The 19,206-nt window shown below is 36.5% G+C and overlaps 1 protein-coding gene across 2 annotated transcripts in view; it reads left to right on the top strand.

The window, feature by feature from the left end:
* The first annotated feature begins 553 nt into the window (after positions 1-553).
* LOC150087608 (dehydrogenase/reductase SDR family member 11-like) overlaps positions 554-19,206 on the top strand; it is a 57,286-nt gene continuing 38,633 nt past the window's right edge. The window contains exons 1-2 of one of the 2 annotated variants that reach the window (XM_090369885.1): positions 554-575; positions 15,247-15,442. In XM_090369885.1, coding sequence (XP_090226011.1) covers positions 15,255-15,442 — 188 coding nt within the window. In that variant the 5' untranslated portion in view covers positions 554-575; positions 15,247-15,254. Of the gene's footprint in view, positions 576-781; positions 1,017-15,246; positions 15,443-19,206 lie in introns of those variants that run through there. The other variant, XM_090369884.1, reaches the window with a different exon arrangement.

Raw genomic sequence — 19,206 nt, 5'->3', positions numbered from 1 at the left:
CCTGCAATGCATCTTTAACCAGTGACTCCATTATTTTACCCGGAACAGAAGTTAAACTAACTGGTCTGTAATTACTCGTGTCACTCTTCGAACCCCGTTTGTGAATTGGGGATACATTTGCACATCTCTAGTCCGTGGGAACCTCCCCTAAGTCCAAGGATGCTCTCATAATTATGGCTAAGGGTTTGCTTAGTTGCTTTTCCGCCTCCTTTTATGTTTCAACTAATATACAGTATTTATAATTTTTATTTTAATTTTTGTACTATTAGTTTATTGATATGTTTATTATTTTTTGTTTATGCTTTTTGGAACAACTGCCCTTCACAGGTATTTCCTGAGAATTGCAGTGTACAGAGATCCAAGTTAAATGTCAACAGCTTCTTCGAGCTTCTCAACCCATGCACGATACTAAGTACTACATGTGTTAATACCTCTCGTGCTTGGACTGTAACCCGCCACAACTCTAAAGTAGCGGGATTGCAATGGTCGATTTTGCTGGAGAATTCTGAACAACGTATTTCCAGTCAATATAACAGAAAGTTCAAGTGTATTTGCCTGGAAAAGTAGGGAATTATGTAGGCCGCACATTGGATAATTTTTTTTTTTTTTTAAGGAAGGCCTTTTGATTTTGTGTTTTATTCAGATTTATATTTTTCCATTTGGTAGTGAGAATTGCAAATCCCACTTTTTTAAAGTTTTTTTATAAAAGTGAAAGGACACTCAAATTAAGTTCTTTTATAATCGAAAAGAGAAAAAAAAAAAAAAAGAAAGAAAGAAAGAAAGACGTGTGCAGTAAGTCCTGAAGTACCTGAAATCAGCGGGATTGTAGGGAAACTAGTTCAGTTTTGCGTTGTCATGACGTACCAGACAATTGTGGAAAGATAATAACAGATAACACGTGCTCAAGGACGACAACGTTACTCAACCTGTGGGGTGGTTGAGGGGGTATCAAGCGGTGACAAGGAAGTGATTTCTTTGGCACTGACCAGTGTAGCAGCAGTCGATCGCTTTGGAAGGTAAATATGCTTTCGGTTTATGCTGTCACGGGAAATGTTCCCATGATCAAAATAACCTGATTTTTTTTTTTTTTTTTTTTACTGCCACGCGATAATAAAGTTTATTGAATTGGAGCACTGCTTTAACCATTCTCTCCTACAAAATCCTGATACCCCAGAAAATTGCTTTAGCGCCCTCCCCTCTCTCGCCCTTAGAAAATCCACGGACAAACTAACCTGTGAAATGTCGTAGTGAATGAATAAAAAAAAAAAAAAAACAGTCTCCACTGGAGGAATGAGAAGTACAGTAATGATATCTCATCTGGGCATTTTTAAGCATGCAGCGATGCAGGTAAGGATGCGTTAAAGCGCATTCACCATAGGGGCACGTGTTTGGATGAAAAATAAAATCAAAAGTTTAGATCTTACTTCTGAAAAAAACATCAGAAGACTAAGAAAAAAATATGGTGATGGAAAGTATGTGTCGAGTTGGTTTGCTTATAAACATTTACTATTTTTACTTGATGACTACCAAAAAAAAAAAAAATAAATAAATAAAAAATAATAATAAAATAAAGTAGCGCTGAGTTCACCATTCAGACCAAGACGATTCTGAACATATAAGTTAATTAATTAATTTATTATTATTTTTTTTTTAATGAAAACCCCAAACACGAAAAACCTATAGTACTTAGTACTATAGGTTGAAAGAGAAGTATGGGGGGGGGGAATGCCGGAAATTTTGCTCTAGAGACTAAACATGGGTTTCACCACTTCAAGCCTCCAATAAGCAAAGTGGTGGTATTGCACCATAACGGCATGTACTGATAAAAACAATATAGCATTATGATAGCAAGAGATTGTTCATAAGTATTTATTTTTTTGTGGAACAAGCACTTCCTCTCTATATTCACAAAATTAATATTGGCTTTATTTCCTTGAAAATTAACATAATGGTAGTAGGCATCAATTTGATTCTGTTATTTTCCTTTACAAGTCCAATTCAACATCAAAGAAGCAAAAGGTGCTTACAAATTTCTTGATGGATCTGTTTTGGGAAAAAAATATGGAGGTAAACATGCCACGAGTTATATTCCTTGAATGGTCTAGTTGTAAATGAGTTGGTCTCCTAAATATTCTGTAAACAGAATAAAACTGAAATCAAACTGAAAGTAGTTTCATGATTTGATACAATCTAGATATCTAATTAAATAACCTGTTTGGCAAGACTTCTTTCAGTTCCCCTGGAAAGGTTTCATCATGTTTGATAATGAAAGTGCCATCACCTACCAGAATAAGGAACATGTATAATCCTTCCTTAAAGAAATTTTGGTTGAGCCAAACTTAATTTGTTACAAGCTGTTTTCTAAGTCTGTATTTTTTAAGACCACCTCTGATGTTCTACCCAGGCAACAAACACTGTACTAAGTTAAAACAATGCATCAGTAGTACCAGTAATATTATGCCGAAGGTACTTTTGTAATTGTAAATTAAGCATCCTCTGTTTTTTGGGCATTGATGGATGATGTGTTTGTCAATGGTTGCTTCTCTGCAGGTTAGAATGTATCAATAAATCAGATGGATAACAATCCATCTGATTTAAAGGCAGCTGAAACAAACAAATTAACTATAATTCTATAAAGAAATATTAAATCAAAATTATTTGTATAGCTGGGTGATGTTGCAAAAAACTGACTCCGAAGGTGAAACAGTTGACACTTCTGCAGCAGCACCAGTACTTTTTTGAGACATGGTGGAGGGAGGGGGAAAAAATGAAAATACTTCCTGTTTCAGATGAAAAAGAAAACAAGGCTTACAAATTTATGAAAATTGTAGGTGAATATTCTATTTTTGGTGATTTGTTGCTTATAAACTTAGGAAATTGCACAGTGTCCTCATTTGAGGAATTGCTCATTTTATTTTGAGCAATTGCTCAAAATAAAATGAGCAATATGTTATTTGAACTGAAAATATTCAGTAAAAACAAGGGTTATGTGTTATATTTAGATATGCTTCAAAAAACAAGGGTTATTTTCCCCAATTTGTCTTTCACAGGTTACAGATATTTGATGTTTAAAAAATATTATATATGAATAAAAAATACATTTAAATTATATTTATGTGGGTATGTACTTTCGTGTAATCCTTCAGTTTTTGGGACTGGCTTATAGGACGGTTAAGAGTGGCGACCACCAGGACTCCATGCATTAAGTTGACATAAATCCCTAAAATGAGTGTTCTCATTTTATATGTAAAATTAATAAAATAATAAATCTTAAAAATTAATAATATAATTAATTTATAGTTATTTATTGTTCCAGTTATGCATAATTGTTGAGACATGCTATTTCATTCCTCATTTATTTTGCTACTATTGAGTTTATCTTGTTGTGTACAAGAGTAGTTCAATTAAAGTACACTTAAAATACATACCGTACATACTTTTGAAAAATTTTTAAGAGTCACTTTTAGCATTCAGATATGTGTTATATTTAGATATGCTTCAATTATTTATGTGTATTCCTTCGTCAAAATTCTTTTTGCAATCAATGGCAAAAAGTCTGCTCGTATATGCTTGTATTGCTGTTAACAGTAGAAAAATGATATAAGGAAGCAAGCTTATATAGCGTCAGCCAAAAAGCAAACAATAGCCACATCACTGTCCATCTCTAAAAATTTTTCTAACCCTTCCTTAAATTTATTCAAGCTACCGATTTCGACAACACCAGGTGGAAGTTTGTTTGGACAATTAAGTACTCTTTGGCTGACAGCAGATTTTCACACATCTATCCTGAAACCATCCTTTTCCAGTTTAAATTTATTTCCTCTATATGTGTCTCATCCAAGAAAGAGTAAGGATATTAGCAGCATTTAATTTTACTCAACCCATTTATATTTACTGTAGGCTTTCAATATTTCATTCAGGTCTCCTTGCAGGTGCCTAGGTTCCAATAACTGAAGAACTGGGCACAAAGGGGTACTCTTACCCTTTTTTTGTGTCCCCTAACTAATCTTGTTGTCCTTCTCAGAAACTGTTCTAACAGATCCTCGTTTTTCTAAAATGGGGCTTTCAAAACTTGTACACAGTACTCAAGCTAAGCTGCTCCCCTGACATATTGCCTCATATGTTGGGATAATCAAGAATTTGTTCTTGCTGGAAAATACTTGCATATCATTGATAGAACTCTGTGAACCATTATTCAGTTTTCTGAATAATGCCAGTCTGCATTATTCAGAGAACTTCATTTCAAACTATATGTTTACTACTAGGTCTTTTTCAGTCACCACTACCATTTGGTATATTATTCTGGGATTACATGCTAATTGAGCACTACATTTGGAACTTCCCAATTGTAGTGCCTTGCTTTTATTAATGCCAAAGCTTATATGCATTTTTCAGCCCATCGTCTAATTTATTTAGGTCTTGCTGGAGTGGCATATCTTGATTTCTCTCATTAATTACACTCTGGTATCATCAACACACGTAGAGCCCTAGCACTGAACCCTCAAGAACTCCTCTAATAACCACAGTTCAAGAAGAGTACTGCCCATTGATAACTTTTTCCTGCTACTCAGCTATTCTTTTACCCATAGTAGTGGTAATCTGCCCCTAATGCCACACTGCCCTAATTTGTATAGAATCTTTCATTGGAACAGTATTCAAAGCTTTACTGAAATCTAAGTACATGATTTCAAAATTGTTTGCATCCAGTTCCTTTGTTACTCTGTTATAGTAATCACATTTTATAGACAGGACCCCTGTCCCTGTCTGTAAAACTTCATGCTACGATTTTCATACAGTTTTATTTCTGTTAAAATGTACATTGGAATTATTATTATTATTATTAGCTATATGGTGCAAGGAAGCCTGAGGCTTATGCTGCACCAGCCAAAAAAAAATATTCCTGAGCCACCCTGAGAGAGAGAGAGAGAGAGAGACACACACACAAAAGGGAATCACCACCAAGAAAGAGAAGAATGATGATATCCAGCTCAGGACCCTGGGTGTGCCATGCCCATACTCACCAAATGTGAGCCCCTGGCATGCATCCATTCAATGCATTTTTCTTTCTCAGTTTGGTTTGACATAAGCACTGAGAAAGAAAAATGAGAATATGAGCATATTATAGGTTTAATGACTCTGATGAGCACAATGAACAAGTGTACAGAGAAATAGTGTAGGCCAGTAAATTGAATGTCTTATAATGGGCAATTTTAATGTTTCGATATAGTGTCTGGAACTTGTGGATTTGTCACTCATGCAATAGCAACTTTTGTGGATTTATTGGATGATTGTTTTCTACAGCAGCAGCATGTTCAAGAGGCAACCAGAGGGAGTAATACTCTTGATCTGATTATCAGTAGTGATAATTCATGCATTAAGAATCTGCAGATAAAAACAGCCAGTAGGTGTCAGTGAACACAGTGTATTGATGTGTGATTTACTTACGGATGTAACTACAATGAGGGTAAAGGAAGGCGGTTCTGCTTTTGTAAAAGTGACTACAGTGGTCTCAGAAAATGTGGATATTACCATTAGCAAATTCTATATGGGTAACATTCAAGGAAATAATCATAATAGCTACTAGGCTTTTAATACCAACTAAGAAATACTGTTTAAGGTTAGGTTAGGTTAGGTTAGTCTCTAATGAGACTCATAGTAGAGAAGAAAAGTGCATCGGATGCATATATATAACTAATATTAAATATAAAATCAAAACTTATGTAGTATAGTATGCAGTATATAGTAAGTAGTGTGGCAAAACTGTTGGAAAATAATAAAATAAACATAATAAGTAAATCAACAGGGAGGGAGAAGAAAAGGTAACAAAACTAAAAATTGTAGCAGAAACTCTCCAAATAATTTAGAAAATCCAATTTAGAATCATAAAAATCAATTTAATTTTAGTGCCAATTACATAAAAATTTAACAGCACCCCCCTTGTAAGGTGCCAGTTCCAATTGTGTGAAATATCACAAATAGAGATTAAAATAAAACTAAATTAACAAAAAGACTGACCATTATGCCCCATATCGACAGAAGACCACAAGGCCAATAATGGTCAGGGAATTGCTGCATTTTGATTGTTAGACATCTCGCCGCAATGCAAACCGATTGAAGGATCAGTCCACCATCCGATCCCCCGATCAAACCACCAATGCAGAGGATTTGAATTATGATGGTCCTTATAATTGTTAGCACTAGCACTCCAGAGCAGAGCCCCGCCACTGAGGCGCCTCCGTAGCCAGGTGGGAAGGAGCAGCAGTGCGTAGCACATGCTTCTTGATTAGACCGGGGTTCGAGCCCGTCACCACAAAATACGGAGGATGCGGAAAGGTCAGGAATGACCACCATATATTCACGGAGCAATATAGCCTTAGTTGCTAATGCTCCTAAAAAAAAAAAAAAAAAACCCGCCACTGACACAATGTAAGTTTAACCAGCTCATATAGACAAATAAATAAAGTACTCTAGATGGCAGTATGGGCACAGCATTAGCACATCAAACTCACTACTACCATTTGATTTACATATATTAGAATAATGAAATATTGAAAAAGGTAGTAAACAAAGAGTTGAAAATGGTAATCATGTAGAGGAATGTGCATTTTGCTGCCTCTGATGATTGCTTCATTTCTTAATTTTCTACCGTTTTCAACTTTTTTTTACTACTCTTTTATTATTGTTTTCAACTCTTTTTTTTTTTTTTACTACCTTTTTCAACTATTTCATTATTCTAATATATATATATATATATATATATATATATATATATATATATATATATATATATTAGAAATATTGCTTCCTCTGCTTCAAAAAACTTGGTTTTCTCTTTCACTCTCGCCTTTATTTTTCTTCCAAACAGCTGTTCACTCTGTACAAATCGCAAATCTGCCCTACCATGGAATGCTGTTCCCACATCTGTGGTGGTGCCCCCAAACCTTTTTCAGGCTTTTAGATTCCATTCAGAAGAGGACAGCTAGGTTAATTAATGACTCATCTCTAACAAAGTCTCTTCACTCGCCGTCTCATAGATGTACCATTTCTGCTGCATGCCTTTTGTACAGATACTTCCATGGGCACTGTTCTTCTGAATTGGCTTCTATAATTCCTGCTCTCTCTCTTTCAAAACAGTCCGAACACGTACCGCCACTAGCCAACATCCATTTACTGTCCAATGTCAAACTCACAGAACCAACTTTTCAACTTCTTCGTTTACTCATTAAGCTGCTGTTTTCTGGAACAACCTTCCTTCGTACGTATTTCCTGAAAATTACTGTCTTCAGAAGTTCAAGTCTAACGTCAACAAATATCTTCTTTCGTCTTCTGAACCTCCAACCCAAGCACGGTATTAAGTACTATAGGTTCTGATACCTCTCCTGTTTGGGATTTTTTATTGAAAAAAAAAAAAAAAAAAAAAAATATATATATATATATATATATATATAATCAGGCAACACAGGATCCTATGGTAGATATAAACTAGTCTATAATAAAGTCACAAAAGGGGTTAGGCAAGCTAAGGCAGATTATGAGAAATATTTGGTAAAGGATGCAAAGAAATGTAAACATTCAAAACAAGGGGATGAATCATATTGGTGCACTTGATATTGATGATTCAACTGATGATCCTGCTCAGGTTTCTGACAAACTGAATGTGTAAATGCCAACTATTATCCTCAATTCACAGAGGGGGGGGATCAAATGGTGACTCAAACAATTCTACACCTGTTATCTTATCTTCTGTTTCAGGGAAAATAGCAGAATTCCTGGTTAAAGAAGTAATGCAGGACCATCTAGACAGGAGAATAGTTATACTTCAGACACAACATGGTTTTGTGAAAAGGAATTTTTCTCTGACCAATTTGATTTGATACTGTGATGCAGTTACAAAGGAACTGGATGCAAGAAATAATTTCCATATCATATACTGTACTTGGATTTCAGGAAAGCCTTTGATACTGTTGCACATGAAAAAACTGCTATACAAATTGTAGCAGTGTGGCATTAAGGACAAGTTATTGCTTTGGATAAAGGGATGATTGGTGGTAGAACACAGAGAATAGTTATTAGTGTATACCACTCTTCCTCAACTGTTATTAGTGGTTATGAAACAACAATGGGCCCAGAGCTTGGTGCTGGGCCCATTGTTGTTTTCTATATTTATTAATGATATCGATGAAGGCATATCAGACTTAATGTCTAAGTTTGCAGATAATACAAAGGTTGGTAAGGTGGTTAATGACAATAATGATGGTATGCTACTGCAACAAGATATAGAAAAATTAGCTCAATGGGTTGAGAAATAGCAGTTCAAGTTTAACCTTGACAAATGCAAAATACTGCTTATGGGTAGCAGTAATGCCAAAGTAACATACCAACTGGGTGGTTCTATACAGGAATTTTGCTAGCAGGGATAAGGTGGTGATTATTCCATTGTATAAGGCAATGGTCTCTGTGCAGTATTCATGATAGGTCTTGTAATGAGCATAGTGATACAGCCCTTGCACACCACATGGATATGGTGTGCAAGATTCATATCATCAATCAAAGTTTGAAGGATACTTGAAACTTTCAAAGAAGATTTTTAACCATGTTCTAATTAATCAGTCTCAAGTGAGGATGGCATAGAGCAGGGGTTGTCAGCTAGATGACCTTTGGTAGCTGCGATAGTGGAAGGCATATTGGAAAGAGCTGGTTAGAGGCATATTGGAAAGAGTTTTATCACAGAGATGCTATGCACAACAGATGGCTCCATCTGTTGTGCATAGCATCTCTGTGATAAAACTCTTTAGACATGTGTGGTTCAATCAGTTTTTAACAGCACACAAGTTAATTTTTGTGAACATTATTAGTTTCTTTTTTAAGTGAGATCCTTTAAAAGTTATTATGTTGTCTGGAAAACATAAATGTGAAGTCAAGAATAGGGGATTTAAGGCAGAGTGGGAAAAGGAGTCTGTTTTTGTGGAGAGAAATGGTAAGCCAGTGTATCTTTTATGTCAAGTAACTTTGTCACCATTACAAAACAAATCACAGTTCTTTCACCCAACAATTTCCTGCTGGTTCCATGTTAAGGGGAACTAAAATATTGTCTTTAAAAGAAACATTTAATAGTCAAACCAAGGTTATGTCAATGTTTATTAAAGAGGCAGATGTAACAACAGAGGCTGGATTTATTTTGGTCATCAATATCGCTCAGGCAAAGTGCCCCTACATGGAAGGAGAGTTCATTAAGAAAAATATGGCTCAAGTAATTTCATTTCTAAACCCAGAAAATAGAAAACTGCACAAAATGATTGAACAAATCCCTGCATCCAGACATACAAATGAAAGACGAATTTCTGTAATCAGCACTGACAACATAAATAACTTGCAACATGATTTAAAGAATTACTCAGCACCGAGTCTGCCCTTGGACAAATCTACAGGCATTGAAGATAAATCACAACTAGCCACATTTGTTCATTTTGTAACAAATAATCTAGACGTGAAAGAAGAACTATTTAGATCTGATTGCTTTGAAGGATACGACTTGAGCTTCAGACATAAAAGGAGCTCTTGGTCTTGCGCTTGGCAAAGCTTCTGTACCGATTAAGATGTAGTCAGTGTTGCAACTGATGGTGCCCCGGCTATGAGAGGTGTCAATAAAGGGCTTGTGGGACTTTTAACTGCTGACGCATTTTTTCCAGATTTTATCACTGTCCATCCATTGCATTATTCATAGGGAATACCTAGCAGCTAAATATTTTAAATACGAACATGTTATGGAGGTAGTTCTGAAAATTGTTAACTACATACGCTCAAGCACCAAAACACATTGACAGTTCAACACCTTCACAGAATAAATAGACAATGATCAGCTTCCAGATGACTTATCGTGGTTCTGTTTAGTAAGGTGGCTCTCGGTAAGCATTGTTCTAACAAAGTTCTTTCACTTGATGGAGCCAATCAAACAGTTTGTCAAAGAAAAAGAGAAATCTTTCTCTCAACTTGAGGATGCCCAGTGGTTAATAGATATGGCGTTTTTCAAAGATGTTGTTCAGCATTTACAATCATTAAATGTATCTCTGCAAGGACAAGGAAAACTTATTTCTGATCTAGCACAGAGTGTGTTCAGCTTCCACAACAAACTGAAACTCTTTGAGAAGGACCGGGTTTCTAAAACCTTCACTCATTTCATGTGTTTGAGTAAAACTTTGCAAATTCTACCCGGATTTGAAATAATAACTAGAGATTGTGCGTGCAAGTATTACCTGGACTGGTAGAAGAAATTAATGATAGATATCATGATTTAAGAGCACTTAAACCATCATTTGCATTTTTGCAAAATCCTTTTCTTGTTGACATTATGAAGAATGCTGTTGTGTCTCACTGCCGATTATTGGGGATACAGCAGTTGTAGAGTTGGAGCAACTGGAGCTCCAAGGGGATGGAGGATTGAAACAACTAAAAGGAAGTGGCAGCTCAACTACTGAGTTTTGGAACAAAAATATCCTAAAACAAAAGGATGTGTGCAGAGATTAATCTCTATTTTCGGTACGACATATTCTTGTGAGTCTTTGTATTCAACACACAAATTTATTAAAAATAAGAATTGATCTGTTTTGACTGATGAGCATTTAAATGAGCTTGTACGTACTGCCCTAACAAGTCATCAACCAAACTTTGAGCAGCTAACTGCTAAGATGCACAACACTCGTAAAGCATCGACAAGAAAACCTAATATGTAAATATCATCTGTGAAGTATTGTCTGTCAGAATTAGTATTTTGAGAAATTTGTGTATCTTTTTCGTTTTTGAAAAAAACTTTGTAACAAGAAATATGCTTACTTATAAAATACAGTTATTATTTTTAAACTTTAATCAGTTTTATATATAAAAGTTTGATATAAATAAAAATCAATATATCTGCATGAGAGCTGCACTGCAAGCCTGCATGAGCTGTGCTATGGCCACCCCTGGCATAGAGTTTAAATTTAGGATTATCATCCTGCAAAGAGAAAAATCAATCAGAGAACACATAAGCTTGCAATGTGCTGGGGATTTTGAGAAAATATGAGATAGGGTAGCTAAGAGTAAGAACAGGTGCACGTATACTTGCATATACACCAATGCTAGGAGGATAGTAAATATATTTGATGAATTTGAAGTACTGGTCAAGAATCAAATGCAGACTGTTGGGATATCATAGGCGTGGTGTCACTCATATCAGGGAGAAACTGACGACCATTTTAAGGCTAGATTATGGATACAAAATCCTTTCGTTCAAACTAGGTTTCATCTAACACCATTGTAAGATGACCAACTCATCGAACTGACCAATAGCAGTACTTTGGAAACAAGATATAAGCAAAAGTCACTTGCAACATTTTGGATAAGCATTAGGAGCAAATATAATTAGGTTATATTTATACAAATATAACATGCAAATATAACATGTTTGTTAACAGGAGAGAATGCTTCTACAGGGATGGGATACACTTAAATAGAAAGGGTGCAAGAATGTTTGCTGATGCTATCAAGGCAGTGTTAGGTGGGTCGGAAAACTGCTAGATTGGGGGGATACAAGGACTAATAGATTAACAGTAGCCACTGGCAGAGGTGAAAGTGATTCTTGCACTGCTTCTATTGGAAGGAGCAGCAGCCTGAAAAATAAGATGCAGGATATTTCAGAGACTGCTGGGAATCATTGGGGTACAAGTAAACACATGGGTTGTGTTAGGGTAGCTAAGAAAAAGAACAGGTGCATGTATACTTGCGTGTACACCAATGCTAGGAGTTTAGTAAATAAATTTGATGAATTTGAGGTATTGCTCAAAACATCAAAAGCAGATATTGTTGGAATTTCAGAGATGTGGTGTCACAGATATAAGGAATGCAGAACTGGAATTTGGGGAGTACAATGTCTCCAGAAAGGATAGACAGGATAGGAAGGGAGGAGGGGTTATGCTATTAGTTAAGAAATACATAAAATCCAAGGAAGTGAAGCCAGTCGACATCACTGGACAGTGCAGTGTCGAGTCAGTTTGGTGTGACATAAGCATTGGGAGATCAAAATTGAGAGTAGGAGTGTGCTATGGGCCTAATGACTCTGATGAGTATAATAAGAAACTGTACAGGGAAATAGAGTGGGCCAGTAAATCAGAGAGTCTTATAATGGGGGATTTTAATTTCCCAGATATTGACTGGAATTTGTGGGTTGGTCACTCACACACTAGCAAGGCTTTGTGGATTTATTGGATGATTGTTTTCTACATCAGCATGTTCGGGAGGCAACTAGAGTGAGTAATACTCTTTATTTGATTATCAGTAGTGATTCTTCATGCATTAAGAATCTGCAGATAAATGAACCACTAGGTGGCAGTGATCACAGTGTGCTGAAGTGGGATTTACTGAAAGAGGTAACTACCATTAGGGGTAAAGGGAAGGGTTATTGCTTTTGTAAGAGCGACTACGATGGACTGAGACAGTATTTAAATTCTATACAGTGGGACCAACTGATGATGTTACCAACAGCAAATTCAAAATGGGAAGCATTCAAAGAACTTATCTTGGAAGCTACTAGGCTTTACATACGAACTAAGAAATATTGTTCGAGGTTTAGGCCTAAACGGATGTCAGATGAACTAATGAGACATATGGCAGAGAAGAAAAATGCATGGGATACATACAAATTAACACGTGACACAGAAGCCTATGATAGATACAAGTTGATCTGTAACCAAGTTACAAAGGAGGTTAGGCAGGCGAAGGCAGATTACGAGATATCTTTGGCAAGGGATGCAAAGAAAAACAGCAAAGAGTTCTTTACTTATGTAAACTCTAGAAGGAAGGGGATGAATCAGATTGGTCCACTTGATATCGATGGGTCAACTGTTGATGATCCTGCTCAGGTAGCTAACAAACTAAATGAATATTTTGCATCGACATTCACACATGAGGAGTTATTCAACAGGGGAATCTCCCTCCTTTATTCAACTCTGGCAGTAATCTAGAGAATCTTGTAATAACTGAGAGTAAAGTGGAGGAGAAATTGTTGAAGATAAACACAAGAAAGGCACCTGGGGTGGATGGGATCTATCCAGTTATATTAAAGGAAGTAAGCAAACCCTTAGCTATAATTATGAGAGCTTCCTTGGACTCAGGGGAGGTACCCATAGACTGGAGATGTGCAAATGTGACCCCAATTCACAAAGGAGGATCAAAGGCTGACACAAGTAATTATAGACCTGTGAGTTTAACTTCTGTTCCCGGAAAATTAATGGAAGCACTGGTTAAAGAAGCACTGTAGGATCATCTAGACAAGACTTCAGTTATAGTTCAGACACAGCATGGTTTTGTTAAGGGGAAGTCTTGCCTGACCAATTTGATTGGATACTATGATGCAGTCACAAAAGAACTGGATGCAGGGAATAACTTTGATATTATATACTTGGATCTTAGAAAGGCTTTTGATACTGTTGCACATGGAAGACTGCTGCACAAATTGGAGCAGTGTGGCATTGGAGGCAAATTGCCGCTATGGATAAAGGGGTGGTTGAGGGGAAGAAGACAGAGAGTGGTAATCAATGGACACTGCTCATCGTGGACTAATGTTATTAGTGGAGTCCCTCAGGGTTCAGTATTGGGTCCATTATTGTTTTCTGTATTTATAAATGATATTGATGATGGTATATCAAGCTTAATGTCCAAGTTTGCAGACGATACCAAGGTTGGCAGGGTTGTCAAGGACACTACTGACACTATGCTGCAGCAACAGGATCTGGAAAGATTGAGCAGATGAGCTGAGAGGTGGCAAATGAAGTTTAACATTGACAAATGTAAAGTACTACATATGGGGAAACAGCAACCCCAGAGCAACGTATCAACTCAGTGGTATTACACTGACAGTGATAGAGAATGAAAGGGACCAGGGGGTGATTGTGCAGGCAGATATGAAGTTCTCTGAGCAGTGCAGACGGGCTGCAAGAGTAGCTCATGGTGTATTGTCAATGATATATAGGAATTTTTCTAGCAGGGATAAGGAGGTGATTATTCCCTTGTATAAGGCAATGGTCAGACCACACCTAGAGTACTGTATACAGGCCTGGAGGCCTCATTTCAAGAAGGAAGTAGAGCTGCTGGAACGAGTACAGAGAAGGGCAACAAGAGTAGTGAATGGAACAAAGGGGTGCTCTTACGAAGAAAGGCTTAAGTTTTGCAAATTACAGTGTCTGGAGACTAGGCACCAGCGAGGTGATCTGATAGAGGTGTATAAAGCCTTGAATGGTTTGAGCATGCTCAATGCTGATGGAATTCTTCCTCTTGCTCAGAATAATCACCTGAGAGGGCATAAATTCAAATTGCGGAAAGACAGTTGTAGGATAGATCTGCAGAAGTTTGCCTTTAGCCAGTGGGTAGTTGATTGGTGGAACAGACCTCCATCTTTTGTTGTGGAAGTTGATAGCCTAAATAAATTTAAGGCTGAGCTGGACAGGTATTTGGAACAAACGGAGGGGTATAATGGGAGCGGTTTTTTTTTTCTGGCTGATGCTGCATAAGCTTGCTTTCTTGCATTGTATGCCTCTACTAATGCTAATGCTAATTTATTTACAAGTAGAAACCATATATATATTTTTATTGGGAGTTTTAACTCCATGGCATTTAAATGAGCTTGTACGTACTGCCCTAACAAGTCATCAACCAAACTTTGAGCAGCTAACTGCTAAGATGGACATTTTTTTTCTGTTGTAAAGCAAATTAACGCCGAAATATTTCTTCACTTTAGTATATAGGCACGTATATAATCAATAAACATTTATGGGGAACGTTGGATACACCAGTTCCTGTGAAACAAATACTACTGCTGTTGGCAATGTTTTTGTATTATTTACAAGAGGGGTCCACGGAAATATGGAAACATCATGAGGGGGTCTGCGAGGCCAAAGAGGTTGAGAAACGCTGCACCAGACCATCAGCTGGAATATGAAACTCCTCTCCAGCTACACAGGAAAGCAGGTTTATATCATTTCTTTTTAAATATGCTGTTTACAGTAGTCACATGTCACTCATTTAATTACATGCAACCATAAAATGTGCCTAGCCTGTTGTAAGTAAGCCAATGTAAACATAAAGTGAGGTTGTTAACGTTCCTCTTGCCATATGGCTGCTCTAAGGTATAAACAGAAACTTTTTTTTTCATAAATATTTAATTTATGATAATGACCTGAGTGATTCAATTTCTGTAAAATGTGTTGTTTCTTAAAGCAAAAAAGATGGATCGCTGGAATGGACGTATTGCTTTGGTTACTGGGGCATCGGTTGGGATTGGTGCTGCAGTGTGCCGTCGTCTGGTCAGTGAAGGTTTAAATGTAGTTGGCTGTGCAAGGGATGTGGACAAGATAAAGAGTATAGCTGATGAAAAGGAAGTGAAAGCTGGACCTGGAACTCTTTTGGCTCTCAGGTAGAGTAACAGTGCTCCTGAAATCCAAGTATCAAAATTTTTTTGATATCATATACTTGGATTACAAAATTTTTTTTGTATAAGGCATTATACATTTTATGTAGGGAAGGAAAATATTATTTGACACATGGTTATGACATGTCTGTTCTGACAACTGTATTTTTTAAATAATGCTAGTGTTACAGAAGCAGTAAAACCTGCATTGAGCACCTCATTTTTGCTGGTCCCTTAATGGACCAGCAAAAATGAGGTGCTCCTTATGGGACCAGACAGGTTGATTCTTAATAGAGGATGCATGCCAAATTTTTTTTCTTGGCTATTTTATTAAATTAACAGAACAAACAGGTCTCAGTACAAAATAAAATAACTTTATTTATTTAAATTATTTAAAAAATTTAAATTACTATTTTGAAAAAAAAAAAAATTCTGTGGTTTTATTTTAGCTATGATTTTATTCTTAACTTTTTTTTTTTTTTAATTTTTTCTAGTTTAAAATACATTTTACCATAAGTTTCAAGAGAGCAATAATTTCTTTTAATTTTTTTGATACACTGTAAAGCTTTTTTTTCTTTCCTACACTAAAGTTTATTTTAGGCAACTCTTGTATTTCTTCTTCATTGTCACTGGTAAATGAACTCTCACACTGATGCAAGATTTGACCAGCAGATTTGTCTCAATCAGCAGGTACACTGGTTTATTTGACATGCTACAAATTCCTTCTACATTTAAAACCTGCTCTACTAGGCAGCCAAGCAGTTCCTAGGAACGTTCAACACCTCTGTGTTGAACGTTCAACACCAAGTCATCCAAGTCATCTGGCTTGTTCAACACCAAGTCATCTGGCAATTTTTTTTCATTTGGCACACTTTCTTCAGCAGGTTCAAAAACATTTCTGAATAGTTTCAGTTTTGACTTCTGACCAAGTTTATTTTGTTCTGAAAAAGTTGCCAACATAAATGTTTTTAACCAAAAAATGGTTACACAACAGAAAGTTATTCTTTCTTTTTTTACTTTGTTTTATACAACTTGATTTCTCTCCCTTATCCTAAAAGATTTCTTAGGCACAGATTTAAAACACAGGCCGGTTTTATCTAAATTATATCTTTAGATTTAAACCTGGTACAGATACCCTCCAATTTTGTTTTCCAATCAAGAACAATTACCAAATTTATCTGGCCAGTTTCACTATTGTCACAACCAAAAACAATGTTCTGCTGTTTTAAGTGACTAAAGTCATCCATTATAAACTTTAAATTCATTTTTATTTAAAACCTTTTCTTGGATCAATGACCCAGATATGGGTATATTTGTTGGCTGACAATCATTAAAAAAATTTGTAACATAATTCATTAATTCCTTCATTACTTGTTGATCTGTATTTTATTTTTCTGTTCTTAGGCAAATTCTTCTATAATCTTCAAACAAAGTGTGCTTTAACCCCCTTTTTTTTTTTTTTGAGTTGAGTTCAGCCAACACCAAATTTTAATATTTTTAGTACTACTCATACTTTTAAAGAAAGAATAGACATAACTGAATTAAAAAATAAAAACTTTTTACAGTAATACTAACTGTAAAAATTTGTTTTTACTTTTTAATTCAATTACCTTTTCATTCTTTTAACGTTAAAACTTTATGCTGCGATGTTTTTTAACACTGCAAAGTGATATTTTTGTTGTGGTTACACTACTTTTCTCCCTCCTTTATGAAACACATCACTCTTTTCCTGATGTTTATGGGCTCTGTCCGATAGGTCCTTATTTTCACATATCCATATCAGTTTCCATGAGTTCAGTATCTGTCACTCATTTAGAGGAGGGGAAGGTCTTGCATCCTATTGGAGACTGGAGGAATTCTTAATGGCCTCTTCAATTTGGTATTTGGTCAATCTCAGGTAACAGAGTAGGGTTTCATTCCATTACGTTATTTTAGGTTTTTCAGCCTGCACAACATGCAAACTAACTGTGAATAAACGTACTGGCACACTATGGCCAAAGTTCTCTCTGTGCCAAGGTAATGTAAATCTCCCCTCCCCCCCCAAACAACAAACTATATTTCAGAAATGCCTCATGTTTTACCTACAAAAGACATCAAGAAAATATGCAACAAATTTAAATGCCAGTGTTTTTTTATTGTGTTGTGCTGGTATTCTCTGACAAATTTGATTGGATACTATGATGTGGTTACAAAGGAACTGGATGCAAAAAATAATTTGATATCATATACTTGGATTTCAGGAAAGCTTTTCACACTGTTGCACATGGAAGACTACTATACGAATTGGAGCAGTATGGTATTAAGGGTAAGTTTCTACAATGGATAAAAGGGTGGTTGAGTGGGAGAAGACAGAGGGTGCTGCTCTTTGTTGACTAATGTTATTAGTGGAGTCCCACAGGGTTCGGTGTTGGGTCCACTGTTGTTTTGTATATTTATCAATGATATTGATGAAGGTATATCAGGTTTAATGTCCAAGTTTGCAGATGATACAAAGGTTGGCAGAGTTGTTAATGATAGTAATGGCAGTGTGCTACTGCAACAGGATCTAGATAATTTGGGCAGATGGGCTAAGAAGTGGCAACTGAAGTTTAACCTTGACAAATGCAAAGTACTGCATATGGGTAGAAGTAACCCCAGAGAAAAGTACCAGCTGTGTAGTACTACACTTGGGGTGGTAGAAAATGAAAAAGACCTGGGAGTAATTGTGCAGTCAGATATGAAATTTTCTGAGCAATGCAGACATGCTGCCAGAGCAGGCTATGGAGTATTGTCAATGATATACAGGAATTTTGCTAGTAGGGAAAAGGTGATTATCCCTTTGTATAAGGCAATGGTCAGGCCACCCCTTGAGTACTGCTTATAGGTCTGGAGGCCTCATTTTAGGATGTACAGTTGCTTGAGCATGTACAGAGGACAAGATTGATGAGGGGTACGAAGGGGGTCCTCATACCAAGAAAGGCTTAAGTTCTGAAAATTGCAGCATCTAGAGACTAGGCACCTATAAGGTGATCTGATTGAGGTGTATAAGGCCGTGAATTGGTTGAGCACACTGAACTCCGATGCTCAGATTATGAACCTGAGGGGGCATAAATAAAAATTTAGGAAAGACAGTTGTAGAATAGATGTGCGGAAATTTTCCTTTAGCCAGTGGGTGGTTAATTGCTGGAACAAATTTCCATCTGTTGTTGTCTAAGTTGATAGCTTAAATAAATTCAAGGAGGAACTGGATAAACTTTGAGAGGGAATTTTTTTTTTTTTTTTGGCAGTTTTTGGCGCATCGGCTACTGTGGCCATAATGCACCTCCCAAGGTTTTCGCAGTATTTTGATCCAAGCCCGAGGCGGTATTCGAACCCGCGACCTTTGGGTTGGCAGGTAGGCACTTTACCCACCTGGCTAGCCCGGTCGGCGGAGAGGGAATGGGTGTATGAAAATTTTTTTTTGGCTGATTCTGAGACTCTGTTAGAGATGAGTCATTAATTAACCTAATTGCCCTCTTCTGAATGGAATCTAGAAGCCTGAGAGAGGTTTTGGGAGCACTGTCCCAGATGTGAGAACAATATTCCATGGTAGGTCAGATTTGCACAGAGTGAACAGCTCTTTGGAAGAAAACTAACACCGAGAGCGAAAGAAAAAACCAAGTTTTTTAGATGCAGAGGAAGCAATATTTGTAATGTGCTTGTGCCAAGAGAGATTAGAAGTCAGGGTAATCCCCAAAAGAGATATATCAACTTGCCTAGAAATCGGAGTGTCTCCAAAGATAAGCATAGGA

Source organism: Mastigoproctus giganteus, chromosome 3 (assembly GCF_048544385.1).
Source record: "Mastigoproctus giganteus isolate SK-2022 chromosome 3, ASM4854438v1, whole genome shotgun sequence".
NCBI classification, from domain to species: domain Eukaryota; kingdom Metazoa; phylum Arthropoda; class Arachnida; order Uropygi; family Thelyphonidae; genus Mastigoproctus; species Mastigoproctus giganteus.
This window is presented reverse-complemented; position numbering and strand designations above follow the sequence as displayed.